The sequence below is a fragment of the Myotis lucifugus genome, unplaced genomic scaffold, assembly GCF_000147115.1.
Source record: "Myotis lucifugus unplaced genomic scaffold, Myoluc2.0 scaffold_274, whole genome shotgun sequence".
NCBI classification, from domain to species: Eukaryota; Metazoa; Chordata; class Mammalia; order Chiroptera; family Vespertilionidae; genus Myotis; species Myotis lucifugus.
In genome coordinates this window covers 441,018-455,302 of record NW_005871322.1, presented here as the reverse complement: position 1 = coordinate 455,302, position 14,285 = coordinate 441,018, and the positions used below count along the sequence as shown (strand labels likewise).

The 14,285-nt window shown below is 53.8% G+C and overlaps 1 protein-coding gene across 2 annotated transcripts; it reads right to left on the bottom strand.

Moving 5' to 3' along the window:
- Nucleotides 1-337: 337 nt before the first annotated feature.
- Nucleotides 338-9,479, bottom strand: CA7 (carbonic anhydrase 7). 2 transcript variants are annotated; one of them, XM_006099376.3, is made up of 7 exons: nucleotides 9,330-9,479; nucleotides 6,626-6,823; nucleotides 3,334-3,452; nucleotides 2,465-2,560; nucleotides 2,299-2,361; nucleotides 1,617-1,772; nucleotides 338-1,118 (listed from the first exon to the last, which is right to left on the bottom strand). In XM_006099376.3, the coding sequence occupies exons 1-7, from the start codon at nucleotides 9,367-9,369 to the stop codon at nucleotides 996-998; spliced, it is 795 nt and encodes a 264-aa protein (XP_006099438.1). In that variant the 5' UTR covers nucleotides 9,370-9,479; the 3' UTR covers nucleotides 338-995. The 2 variants fall into 2 exon arrangements, with proteins under 2 accessions (XP_006099438.1, XP_006099437.2); XM_006099375.3 differs by lacking the exon at nucleotides 9,330-9,479 and adding an exon at nucleotides 8,822-8,846 and having other exon boundaries at nucleotides 996-1,118.
- Between the last annotated feature and the right edge of the window lie 4,806 nt (nucleotides 9,480-14,285).

Sequence of the window (14,285 nt, the reverse complement as noted above, 5' to 3'; positions counted from 1 at the left end):
GCCCTGGGAGAGTCCCAGGCTCCAGCCCCACCGGTCCTTTCAGCCCCACAAACACTCTGGGCTCTCTCACCTCTGAGCTTGCACACCAGCTCTCCCCTCAGCTTCAAACATATCATTCCCTTCTCTCTGCCTTGGCATTTATTTTTTTCACCAGATGAGGTAGGCTCCTCCTTTTCTCTGCCCCCCCCCCCCCCATAGCCCCTGCCTGCCCTCCGTATAACCCTTACTTGCTAAGTACCCATGTCCCTCCCAACATACTGTGCTTCCCTCACCACTGTCGCCTCCCCAATGCCTAGAACAGAACTTGACATAGCACAGGCACTCAAGGGGGATTTGCTGCATGGGTGAATGAATTTATTAATCATTGCATGGATGGATTGTCATGTAGGTGGCTTTGGTGGCTGGGTGGGGACGAGGGGAGATACTACATAAGCTGTAGCCAGTGCCTGCCCCCGGCAGCTGGTGGCTGGAGGGAGAAGGCCACGTCACCTCCAACAGGCTGGGTGCTTTTTATTTTTTTATTTTAATGGCCTGGCAGTGAGGTGCGTGCATGGCGGAGGCCTGCAGAAGAGGTAATGCCGAGAGGGTATGCCCGTCTCTAATTATTGCTTGAGTCGTTCTGGCAATGTCAGCTGCCCGCCCCAGAGAGCTGGGTCTAGTCCATCACAGTGTGAGCTCAGGGTGGGGCTGCCGCCACTGGCAGTGGGAAGAAGACCAGAGGAGGTTCCCAGGGACCTTTGGATCTTGGAGAACAGAGGCAGCTCCAGGCTTGGAACATGCTCAGCTCTTGTCCTTCCTGTCCCCGGGGCAGCTGAAGAGTGTCTCCTGACGTGGGGATCCCATCAAGAAGCCTAGAGGGTGGCCAAGGAGCAAGCCAGCTGAAGAGGGGGGTCCACAGCACCCCCAGGCAGGGAGCCTTGGATGGTTTGGTGTCTGCTGACATGGAAGCCCTTGGGAAGATGGTGTCCTAGTGGCCAGCTGGGCAGCCGGGCAGCTCAGGCCCGGAAGGAGGCCTTGACCAAACGGCCCATCAGCGGCTGTGGTGGCCGGAAGTTGTTCACCATGTGGATCCTCTCATCGTCCACTGAGGTGAAATGCAGGCCCCGAAACTTCTCCATCTTGAGAAGGCAAAAGAGAAACTCAGGGCAGAATGGGGTGCTGTGATCCCCTCTGATCCCAGACACAACATCTGGCATACCTGGCCCAGCCAGCTCTGCCTCTCCTCCCTCCTCTTCCCCTTAGGGTGTGTCCCCAATTCTCCTCACTGCTTCTCTCTTTGGGACCCCAGTCTCATTTATTTATTCACTCAAGGGCCACTGACCCTGCTTCACCTACTTCCAGTTCCAATCCCATCTAGTGAACACTTACCAGCAAATGTAACATTTAAGATTCTAACACAGTCGGCGAGATCTCAGGATCCAGGGATCTCCCCTCCCAGCCTCTGTCTACGTCCTAATGACCATCCATCAAGCTAACTCCCATCTAAGAATCTAAACGTTTATTAGCAAAAAATGGGAGTCTCCATGGTGGGCCCACAGGCTGTGGGTTGCTGGCTGGGAGAGTCCCACTGCTGGGGTGGACCCCGAAGGCCACATCCCTCCACCTGGAGGACTGACCTGCCTTTCAGAGATGCTGATGGGCTCTCGGAGCACAATCCAGGTGACGCTCTCACTCAGAGGGGGCGTGGTCAAGGAGCCGGGGTAGGTCCAGTAGTGCCGGCTGGCAGGCAGGAGGCAGTTGGGCTGGAAGCAGCTGAACTGGGCCGTGGTGCCCTGCACAGGGTAGGGAGCCCAGAAATCAGCACAGACCTCCCACCAGGACCAGACCTGCAGCCCCCCTACCTGTTTCTGTCAGGGGGATCTAGGCTTCTCCTGGGCTCATGGATGCAAATAGTGGGCAAATGCCTGTGATCCCCAATGCCATCTCCCAGCCGGGGCCAGGCCCTGTCCACCCATTTGCTCGGATGTAAAAGCTGCAGGAGCTCTTTGGCCACATGTCTTGTCCCTTGCCTTCAGCGGCCCTTAGTGGCGCTGCCCGCGGGACAACCGTTAACGAATGTGACAAGTATCTTATCAATCCTATGCCCACCGAGATGGCACGCCGGGCACTCCATGGGGCCCCTGACCCTGGTGAAGAGGAGTCAGGTGCAGGATGCTGCAGGCGCTGACCTGCCCCCTTCATCTCACCGAGGGTTTACTACCAGAGTGGAAGAGTGGATGGGTCTGCTCTGTGATGTAGCCTCTTCCCTTCCCCCGCACCAGGCTGCTCTGGGTCAGAGGCATGGACACCTGGTCTCACCTTAAACCGAACCATGTAGAGTGCGTCTGTCAGACGGTTCATGTAGGGGTGTTCAGCCCCGATCTGTCAGGGAGAGGGTAGTGTGAGCCCGGTACCACTGGGTTCTGAAAATAGGGGCAGTTCCAGGCCTTTCATGACCCCCTGGCCCTGGGTAAACCCCCCTCACCTCCAAGAAGACACCGACCACAGCCAGGCCGTCGGGTGCTGAGGCCGCCTCCCCAAAGGTGCTGTACTTCTTGGCGTTCCAATGAACCAGGTGCAGCTATAGGGTTAACAACAGGCCAGGCCAGTGCTCAGCACTCCATGGGCCACGGGAGCTCAGAGCAAGGCTTCCTTCACTCCCATCAGACTCCTGGCCCCTCTGAAGGAAGGACAGGCTGCCCAACCGCCCGGGCCTAGCTAGCATCCTATGTGGCCCTGGGGAGCCCCCAAAGGGCACACGAAGCATCCGCCCTGCTCTGGGCCCAACCCTTTCCTGAGCCCCAGGGAACCAAAGAGGAATCCGGCTCAGGCCCTGCCCTCCATGAACGAACTATAAAACAGATAATGACCATCCAGGGACACTCCCTGAGGAAGAGGCACTTGCACTGAGTCCAAAGAATAATTAGGGGGTAATCAGGCGGAACCTTGGGGGAAAGGTACTCCAGGAAGAATACCTGGAGGTATGGGTGTGAAAGAGCCAGGTGTGGGCTGGGGCTTCATCACCTGCAGTGCAGCGTGGGGACAGTGTAGGGGGAGAGGAGGCTCAGCAAGGCCTTGAATGCTAAACACAGTCCTTGAAGGCTTATTAGCAAGGGTGTGGCGGGAATGGATTTGTCCTGCAGAAAATTCCTTCTGGACACACAGACCAGGGCAGCAGTGGGCAGAGTTCAGGTAGAAGATCCCGCGCTGGGGGTGGGTGGAGGACGTTTCTCCCAGACACTGGGTGCTCGTCCTCAGTCTCTCCAGAACTCCATACCAGGCACCTGCCAAACCCCTGACTATCCAGTGCCCCACTCCTTCCCCAAAGGGATTCCCACTGAGGAGGGCCCTTACCTCGCAGGGGAATGACTTGCCGTCCACCATGTGCTCTGAGCCCACATTGTGCATCTGGCCCCAGTGGAAATGGAACTGCTTGAGCCGGTAGGGCCCATCCAGGGGGCCCCCAGTCACCACTGCGGGTAGAAGTGGGGCGTGTAGCAATCCATGTGAGAGAGTCCACAACAACCGGCAGGTGCTGGTGCCAGGATCAGGGCAGTACCCAAGAGGGAGGTACATTTTTCATTTGGAAAACTGGTTGGGCTAATTGGTCTTGGGTCAGTCTCCACTCTGTTCCCTGGGCCCTTAGCTGGGCCAGGGCAGAAGTCCTGGCAGCCTGCAGGTGGCAGAGAGTGTGGCACTGACAGAATACATCTCTCCATTCTCCCCACTCCTGACCAATTTTGCATGGAAGCTGGAACCTTGCCTCTAACCCCCCCCCACCCCCAATTATCACTAACAATATGTCCCCCATGTCTGGAGCGCTGACCGAGGATTGAGTCTGAAAGATTATTTTGCTTAGTCCTCATAGTAGTTCCTGAGGGCTAGAACCTATTATCTCTATTTTGTAAAGGAGGTAACCAAGGCACAGAGAGGGCAAGGCATTTGCCCAGCGTCACACAGCAAGGCACTGAGCTAGGAGATAAGCCTGCATATCCTTTGTAAGTCCAGAGCCCAAGCCCCTAATCACCAGGCCATGCTGCCTCCTCAGGACCTAGTGCCGTCCAGAGGCCAGCTCCTGAGGGTCCCCACTCTGGTGGCTGGGCCCAGATACCTCCAATGGTGGGCCCCATTTGTGCTGGTTTTATGACTTTCCCACCCTGATATCTGGTGAGCTGGGGCCACGCCTAAGGCCTCCTGAGACTTATTGAATTTCTAGCTGAAAGGGATCTGGCAGTGGAGGGAGCTCCTGCCAGGCCTGAATGTGAGCCCTTGGATCAGGTGACTGCCCTGGGCTCAGAGTTCCACTAGACCTCTTCAGGATGGTGACCAGGCCAGGGCCTTGCCCCCTGTGGGCCCCTGGAGGAGGAGGAGGAGGAGGAGGAGGAGCAGGAGGGGGAGGGGGAAGAAGAAGAGGAGAGAGGACAATCCTTGCTATCTGTCCTGCCTTATCTGAGAAGCAGGGCCTTCAGGCTGAGCTCCCTGACACGGCCTGTGGGGACCTCCCCTCCCCCCTCTGAGCATGCCCTACCCGGGACCCAAGTGTGGTCTCTCAGAGAATGAACTCCTTCCCTGACCCCTTGAACTTGGCTCCCTTGGCCTCTTGCTGACCATAAAACACACTGCCATTCACTGTGCACTTACTGTATTCTGAACTCCATCGGTGTCAACCCCCACAGAGACCTTGAGGGGGACACATGGTTATCCCTATTGGACAAATGTGAGACTAAGGCTCAGAAAAGTAGGTATTCTGTCCAGGGTCACACAGCTATTGAGTGGCACAGCTCCAACCATCTCTCCCCCAAACCTACCTTCTTTCCACTGGCTCCCTGCCCTCTCAGGCCTGGGTGTTCTGGTAGGGGAGGGAACCCCAGCGGACTTGAAAGTGAGCCCCTGTGTCAGTGGTTCAGGGCATGCCCCTTGGGCCTTCTACCCCCACCCCAGACAGTGGCCTTCATTGAGCTACTGATGTCTGAATTGAACCCTCAGTGCCCTCCGCTTAGAAGGTACAGCCATCTGAAAACTGCTCCTTCATAAACCTAACCTAGGGCTGGTTATCAAGAGCCCCATGTCCCTCTCCAAAGCTCTGGGTGAGAGGCTTTTCTTACAGTTTAGTACCAGGAAATGCTATGTCTCTCTTCTGAGGATCTGCTGGATTTGCTCCCTTCTGCAGCAAGAACTATAACTGATCCTCTTTCCCTTTTTTCCTAGCCTAGCAGGGAACTCAGAGCTAAGCAACTAAAATCAGTCCCATCTGACTTCCCTCCTCTTCAATTTTTTTTTTTTTTAAATTTCAGAGAGGAAGGGAGAGGGAGAGAGAGACAGAAACATCAATAAGGAGAGAGAATGATTGATTGGCTGCCTCCTGCATGCTCCCCACTGGGGATTGAGCCAGCAACCCGGGTAGGTACCCTGACTGGGAATCAAATGTGACCTCCTGACTCATAGGTCAATGCTCAACCACTGAGCCATGCCGGTTGGGCTGCCCTTTGATTTTTTTATTTGAAACTTAAGTTCCCTTGAGTGCTTTTATTATGTGATGGGGGGGGGGGGGGGGAGAGGGCGGGGTAGGCAGAGTTCCTGTCGCTTTCTTACACAAGAAACTCCAGCAAGTTTCCTCCTTGCCCCACTCCACCCCTCATAAGTCTGATCATAAGGACACAATTCCTTCACGGAGGAGCACTTCTGAAGCCCTCTGCCTAGGAATTTATCATAAAAGAGCCTGGACTTTAATCCCAGGGCAAAGAGACCTTGGAAAGGGTGCCACGAATTCCTGCTGGCCTCACTCTGGCCCAAGATCTTGAGGTTGAATGTGGGCTGGAAAGAAGACCTTTGGAGTTGGACTGGCTGGTTTGCGCCCTCCCCAGCTCACTGAGTCTCTACTTGCCTATCTTTTTTTTTTTTTTTAATCCTCATTCGAAGATATATTTTTATTGATTTTTAGAGAAAGAGAAGAAGGAAGGAGGGAGGGGGGAGAGTGAGATGATGTGAGAGAGAAACATTGATCAGCTGTCTGTTGTACCTGCCTGTCTCCACTGGGGATCAAACCCACAACCTAGGTATGTGCTCTGACTGGGAATCAAGCCCACACACAGCCTTTGGTGTACAGGACGATGCTCCCACCGAGCCACCAGGCCAGGGCACCTACTTGCCCATCTTAGAGGTAGATTCTTGAGAGGAATAAAAGCTGCCTGTGACCTTAGCAAGGGTCCTGGCACAGAACATTTTCGTTCCTTTCTCTCTGCTGGGCTTGGCCAGAGCACACGAAGAGGAGGGTTTAGCCTTAGGCCACACAGCCCTACAGTGATGGGGCAGGGAGTGAAGTGAAAACAAACCTGACCTAAAGCACTAAATAGAAGAGAAGGAAGGGAAGTAGCATTTCTTGAGCTTCTGAGCATCTGCTGTGTGCCAGCACTACAAACATCGCTTCAGTTTTTCATTTTTCCTCTCTATGACCCTAGGGAGCAAAATAAGGTCTTATTACTCTCATTTTATGCCTGAGGAGACTGAGGCTCAGGCCACGGCTTCACAGCTGGCGAGAGGTGGAGCCTTCTCCCCCCACCACCGCATGCTGCCCCTCCTGGGCCTGCCCCAAACAGGGTTCGTTCCCCGGGTGGAGCGGTGCCAGAGTCTGTGAGGGGCCACTTACCAGATCGGTCATCACTGTCATTGAAGTCCACCTGGACAGAGTGGCCATTGTTGGCAAGGCTGAGGGATGTGCAGGCCTCATAGGAAAGCTGCAGTGGCTTCAGGCTGGGCGAATACACAGCCTGTCTGGATATGATATTGATTGGTGATTGGCGGTCTCCCTGGGCAATGGGATACAGCTTGTACCACTGTGAGGGGCCTGCAGGTTGGGAGAGGGTAAGGACTCAGGCCAGCCCAGGTGTCTCCCTGGTATCCTTTCAGACCTTGGCCCCTGTTTTGGAGCTGCGTGGCCTGGGGCTCCAATCCCAGCTCTGCCACTCACCCTCCATTTCCTTGTCTTCGAAAGGACCTCACCACTCAGAGCTGATTGGAGGCCCAGAGAGGTAATGCGTGGAAGAGAACACAATACAGCCATAGGCTTAGGGGTGGTTCTGGGCAGTGAGTCCTCCCAACATCCAGTACATGGTCGGAGGGACCCTCCCCCCCTCCCCCAGGCATCTGAAGCTCCTGACCTGACCCTACCAGGTATCTGGCCTTTTCCTGCATCTTGGGTATGTTCAGGTTGCTGTTTGTGATAATAATAATAATAAAAGCTCCCATCATCCTGGCTTTGGTTGTGTGACATGCATTTGTTCCTTACAGCCACTTTGTGAAGCAGAAACCAAGGTGGTCCTCATTTCACAGATGAGAGGACTGAAGGCCACTCAGGTATGTGCACACATGCACTTGGGCACTGGTATAAACACAGCACATGCATGAACTGCCCCCAGCTGTCCTCCCCAGGCGTGTGCCTACCGATCCACAGAGATTTTCACATATGCACCCATGTGCATAGTGACCGGAGCTCACTGGGCCCTGAGCAGCGAGGCCCAGCAACACACATGTGTACAAGCACACACATACCCTGCTGACTATACCTGACACACACATATGCACCCTTACCCAGAGACTGCCTGTTGCAAACCCAGACCTGCACTAAGGGACTACAGCAAAACACATGCTGGTACATACACACACACACACACCTGCATGCACACCCACACACCTGCATGCACACCCACAGGCACCCACCCCCTGCCTCCCAGAGGCTCCATCTGTAGCCGAGAGGCTTCTCCCAGGGGAACATCCTGAGATGCAGCCTATTTTTAGAGCTATTGCCGGCTGGTGCTTCTCCCTGTCTTTTGGCTTCTTAAGTTTTCCTGAGAAAATAGCAGCAGGTGCCAACAGAGCTGTGTCCCCAGTGGATGACTCAGATCGAGGTCCAGACTCACTGGGTTATTTTTTGAAGTCTCGTGAGTATGCCGCCTGCTGGCACCTCTATCCATTGTCCTTTTCTCCCTCCGTGCCCTTAAACTGGACCACCCAGGTCTGGGTGGGTGAGGGGCAGCAAGCAGTCTGAGGGTGGCTGGCCATGGGGCAGGCCTATAGGATACTGGATGCTCAGAGCGCGTGGGCAGGACTAGAAAGAAGGCTGGAGTTAGGGGATTCTGACTCTGGGGGAGCACACGGAAGCTGGCTTGCAGCAGGTGCTGGGGGGAAGATGATCTCGTATGGGTTGTCAACGCGCCCCTTTTCTGCCTCTCTCTCCATCTCTGCTGGTCTCTGTTGCCTCTTTCTAGCTTCTGCATGCCCAGGTCTGGAGTTCTCCCCTCCAAAAGATGCTCCTGTGTCCTTGGGGGTCTCAGAGGGGGGCAGATATACCACAGCATCTCTCTAACTCCCTCTGGCCCATGGCAACCTCCTGACCCCAGACTGTAGTCTTCAACCCCCAGTGACTGCCTCTCCCCAGAGAAGGGGGGTGGGGTGGGGTGGGGGCTGAGGAGTGTTCCTCCCACTTGCATTTGCCCTTCTCCCACCCCCACCTGCCCTGCCTGGGTCTACGGGCAGCCTGGATCTTGGGTCCTCATTGTTCACCCCAGGGAAAGGGGGGAAACCCTTACCCCCCCACTCCATCTCAGCATGGTAGGAAAAGGCCCAAAAGGAACTGAGCTGCCGCAGACCCACACTCAAGCAGTCTGCCTCTGCTCCCTTCCTCTGCATCCTACGGAAACTGAGGCAGAATGAGGAGCTATTTTCCAGGGCACACCAGGAGGATGGTGTGGGCCACGCCTCACGCCGGGACGTGTTCAGACACCCTGCTCCATGGAGATACCCAGACACATACGTGGGCACCCAAATGATCCATTCCCTCCTGTACCTGCCAACAGGTAAGCGCCGAACATCCCGCAGGGAAACTCTCCCGGGGACGCTTCGCCCTTGCCCTGCGGAGCCGGACTCGGGAGATTCCTGCGCCCTCCGCATCCCGCATCCCGCATCCGGCACCCACGTACCGCGCTCCGCCCCCGATCGACCGCCCTCTCCCCGCTGCGCCGGGTCACCTCCATCCCCAGTGCCCGCGAGGGGAGAGTGAGTGTGTACCGCGGCCGGCCCGGGTCCGAGTGAGTGCGGCGGTCGGGGGCTGCGCGGAGGAGGCGGCACAGCGCAGCTGGCGGCCGTGCGCTGGGGCGCAGCGCGGACTTTGCGCCAGGCGCAGGGGAGCCAGGGCTCGGGCTGGGCAGGTGGGCCGGGTTCTGGGGGGCTGGATGGGATGCGGGTCCCGGTCTGGCCTGAAGGGTGCGGAATTTGCGGGTCCGGGAAGCCCGGCCGGGCGCGAGGGTCAGGGGGCGAGTCGCCGCGGATCCGGGCCAGCCAGGGTCTGCGCCTACCGTCCTTCTGGCCGTAGCCCCAGCCGTGGTGGCCGGTCATGCCGCCGCCGTCCCGCAGTCGTGCACCTGCCGGCTGGACTCAGTTCCGCTGGCTCAGGCTGCGACATCCCGCCCCGCTCGCTGCTGCGGAGCAGCCTCTTAAAGCGGTGGCAGGCGGAGCAGTTCCCGGGAGACCCGCCCCGCACCCCCCCCTCCCCCCCCGCCCGCTTCAGGGCGAGAGAGGCCGGCCCTGCACCGCCCCCGTCCGCAAGCTAGTTGAGCCCCCGGTGGAGATGCGGGGCTAGGGGGACGTAAACCTCTCCAGTCCTGGCCTGGCGACTCTCCCTCCTCCCCTCCAGCACGTGTACAGGCTCTGGGAGGAGAAACCGCTCATGCAGAGGGACGCCCGGGACATTCCCTCCCCTCCCCAGGCTTGTCCCCAGCAGTAAATCCCACCACCGAGGACCTGCGCCCTGGGCCCTGCGTCCTCTGGGTTTGGAGAGTCCCCTTTAACTTGCTAATTGCACTGACCATCATGTCCAGAACTGGAGCTTCCCCCTGTTTGCCAGACACTGTGGCAGGTTCTGGGCCAAGCTTTGGGCCTATCCTGTTCTCTGAACCTCTCAGCTTCCCTAGAACATGGGGTGGTGCTGCCATTAGGCCTCCTTCAGAGTAGGGGACCGAGGCCTAAGGGGTGCAGTGACTTGCCCCATGTCACTAGCCAGCTAGTGAGTGATTCACTCCCAGTTTGTGTCATTCCAGGTACTGTGCTCTTTACCACTCCCCTGGGGATGGGGCCCAGTGGGTCCTGTGGGTGCAGGGGTCTAAGGAGCCTTGGGGGAGGGCGAGGGCTGTCCAAACCCCCAGCCCAGGAAAAGCCAGAGCCTTAAAGGCAAGTGGGACGTTTTGGCACTAACTAGCGGCATGAAGACAGACAGATCCATACACACCAGCTGGCTCACCCTTGGATCCAAGTTGCAGACCTTGCCTCCCACCCTCTCATTCTCTCCATTGCTTCTTCATTCTGTCCGGGACTCTCTGCCTGTCCCTGTGCAGCCCACTGTTTGTCCCTCCTTTCCTTGCCTCCCATGACTTTCGGCACACATGCAGGGAGCTCAGGCCCCTCCAACGCATTCAATCTCATTGCCGGGCTTGGCCCAGCATTTTCCCACCCTCTAGGTCTGGGCCCTGCTGTGTTCTCCACCTGGTACATCCTTTGTCTTCCACCCGCTGGTTCCAGCCTGGCCCAACCTAATTCATCTTAGGATGTGCCTTGTGCCAAGACTAGGGCCAGTGTCTGGCTACGACAAACAGATGGGTGGGTGGAAGGACAGGAAATGATCCCACCACGGTGCTTGTACCCAACAGGAGTTAAAGGGCCATTTGTAGAATGTCTGCTGGTCTGACCTTGACCAGAGGAGACTCTTTCAGGCCCTGCTCTTGGCTGACCTTGTGAAGGATTCTGCCATTCTGTCTGTCTGACTCCCCTACATCTCCATGGCTGTCTTAATCAGTTCCCCTCTCCTCGGCCCTGAACCCCAGTTCCCCAGGAAGACTTGTGGAGATTAATTGACAACTTTCAAGGTAAGTCAGTGATTTCTCAGCCCTGCCTAGATGCCTTTCTCTGACCCAGGAGCAGGAAGGGGCCCTTAATATAAATTTGACCCTCAGGTGTGGACGGGGGACTCATGATAGAGATGCAAGAGTGGCCCCAAGACCAGAAAATGAGAGAGAAGGCAACGTTGCCAAGGCCCCAGGTCTCCAAGCCAGAAATGTCATCTTCAGACCAAGAAGGTGAAAGCCTGCTTCCACGTGACCTGCAGCCTCTGTTCAGCTCACAGAGGAGCCTGCCTTCTCCTGGGGGAGGTGTCACACCCTCAGGACCTGTGTCTACTTCATTGACCCACTTCCCTCTCACAGTAACCCAGGCCTTCTCCATATTTATTTATAGCATTAAAAATAAACTGGAATTATTTGTATAGTTTTGCATCCAGTTTCATCTGCACAGCACTCCTGGGGGGGGTTTCACCCCATTTTACAGATGAGGAAAGCAAGGCTCAGGGAAGTTTAATTATGGTGCACAGTGAGTGACAAAGCAAGGATGAAAACCCAAGGCTGCTGAGTCCCTTATTCAGTATGTCTAAAATCATAGGGAGGGGGGAGAAGTGGATTTTAAATTTGGTTGTCATTTGTGTATATATGCTTTGCATATATATATGCATGACTCTGGAAAGAGTTAAGAGAAACTAGGGAGAATATTTGCCTCGAAGGAGGAGAGAGGGAGACCAGAAGGGCGGGGAAAGGTGAGGAATAGGGGTGGGAGGGACACTCTGTACTGCCTCCTCCTTTCGAAAGAACTAAAATGTGTACAGTTGACTCTTGAACAGCATGGGTTTGAACCGCACAGGTCCACTTATACATGGATTTTTTTTTTCAATAAATACATTCAGTACTATCAATATGTTTTCTCTTTCTTATGATTTTCTTAGTAGCATTTTCTTTTTTCTAGCTTAGTTGATTGTAAGAATACAGCCAATGACACATATAACATACAAAATATGTGTGAATAGACTGTGTTATCAGTAAAGCTTCCGGTCAACAGTAGGCTATGACTAGTTAAGTTTTAGGGGAGTCCAAAGTGGTACGTGGAATTTCGACTGCATGGGTGTGGATCGGTGTCACTAACCCACGCATTGTTCAGGAGTCAACTGGATTACCTCTTTAACAACCAAATAAAAGTTGATCCAATTCTTTCCTTCCTGCAGCTTGACTATCAAAAATTTCCTCCCAGCGCTGGAGTGCTGGGAACTCAGGAAGATGAGAGGCGCCGATGGAGCCTGCCTGTCTCAGATGAAGCCCCAGTTGTCCCGGCAGCCATTCAGGTCAACTTGGTAAAGCCCGCGCCCTCATTCAGGCGCCTCCTGTCTCAATTACGTGCTGTCATTAAAGCTGAATTGATTTCACTGCTCTGGAGTTTACTCTTTGGTCTCATTGGTGTCAGTGGCTCCTGGATTTTGCTGTTTCTGGAGGAAGGAGAGCATGGGGATGTGAGGGCTGTGCTGAAGGGCTGGGGAGGAGGGCAGGAGCAGCTTGCATAGCCACACCTCATTCATCAAGCAACTTTGACCTGATCTCACTTTCCTTCTTGAAGGTACAGTGTTTTTGCTCTATAGCTGATAAGAGGCTCATCCCTACCTTGTCCACTCCATGGGCATTCCTGTGAGCATTGGTTGAAAAAACAGGTGTCCAACGCTGCACCAACAAGCAGAATCATGCCTGCTCTTCATAGTATATTATGCACAGGACCAACAGGTAGGCTAGAAGCCCTATGGCCTAGAGATTCTAAATCAGAATTATCATTTCTTTTTTAAAAAAATATATATTTTATTAATTTTTTTTTTGGTTTGGCTCAGTGGATAGAGCGTCGGCCTACAGACTGAAGGGTCCCGGGTTCGATTCCAGTCAAGGGCATGTACCTTGGTTTCGGGCACCTCCCCAGTACGGGGTGTGCAGGAGGCAGTTGATCGATGTTTCTAACTCTCTATCCTTCTCCTTTCCTCTCTGTAAAAAATCAATAAAATATATTTTTAAAAAAATAATAAAAAAAATAAAAAAATAAAAATTTCCACTCCAAGCATGTGTGGGGATGTGTGCAAGCAGTGGGATATAATGATCCTAGGCTGTGGACTCAAGACAGATCTGGGCTTGGCTTCCAGCATCACTGGCTGTGTGACCTGGGGCAAGTTGCTTCACCTCTCTGAGTCTGTTTTCTCATCTGTAAGATGGGAATAGAGAGTCCAGAAGGCTAATAGTATAGTCAGGTAAGGTGATTCCTGGCACCAAGGATGCACCCCTGAGACCCTAGGACCTCTGTTCTTTCCCCTTTCCTTACCTTGTTGGGCCCATTTAAAACCCCAAACATTCCTTTGCCAATTATAGTAGTGGCAACTATTCATTGCAGAAAATTTGGAAGAATCAGAAAAGTATAAGAAGAAAATTTAGACAACTGATCATGTGACTCAAGAATCAGCACTGTTAACATTTTAGTGACCATCCTGCCTGGCTTTTTTTGATACATATTAGTCATACTTAAAAAAACAATCAGAATCGCATGTATTCACATGTATAGCTTTGTGATCAGTTCCGCTCCCTACCCGCCTCTCACACACCCAATGCCCTATGGTTAGCATTTTCCTGTTTGGTCAGCCTTGGAGAACTTGACACTTAACAACTGCACAATGGTTTAGTATATGAGTTATTTCCAGTTTTCATTATTATAAATAGCACTGCAGTGAACATTCATATTTATACATCTTTGTGTGTGTCTGATGCTTTCTTGGGATAAACTGCTAGATGTTGGGTTACCATATCAGATGATATATACATTACTAATAAGGCATTTAAAAGTGTAAAGTAGTTTCAGAAATGCATTCTTTCATTCAACAAGCATTTGTTGAAGATTTATTAGATGCCAAGTACTGGGCCAGGCATGGGTGATACAACTGGGAACATGATAGACCCACAGCTGTTTCGGGAGGGGTGGGAAAGAGAGGTAAATTATTGGTCAATATAAACCAGGGTGAGAAGGGCTAGGATGGGCAAAGGGCAGGCAGGGAAGGTTAGTGGCCGAGGCCTGGGAGAGTGTCCTGGGTTGTGACTGATTCTTCCTGGCGGTTTTCCCATAGATTATAAACTCTTCTAGGGCAGAGATAGCCCCAAACTTCCTGGGAGCTCACTAATCCAGTCTCCACCAGCTGGGACCAACAATGATGGGTAACAAAATAGACCTGAGCTGGGTCTGGCCAGATCAGTTGGGGTGATTATTTCTAATCTCTACACCACCTCTTAATAGCTGTGAGACTTTGGAATTCTACTCACCCTCCAAGCTTCTGTTCTTTTGTCTGTGAACTGGGATGAGCAATAGTGTCTGTTCATTGGATCAGCACAAATGGGCACAAAATGAGGTGATGCACATCA

Coding starts and splice junctions, on each gene's coding strand:
- CA7 (XM_006099376.3), bottom strand. CDS start 9,369: ATGACCGGCCACCACGGCTGGGGCTACGGCCAGAAGGACG. Junction 3,453..6,625: donor TGACAGTGATGACCGATCTG/GTAAGTGGCCCC, acceptor TTCTACCCGCAG/TGGTGACTGGGGGCCCCCTG. Junction 2,561..3,333: donor GCAAGTCATTCCCCTGCGAG/GTAAGGGCCCTC, acceptor TTAACCCTATAG/CTGCACCTGGTTCATTGGAA.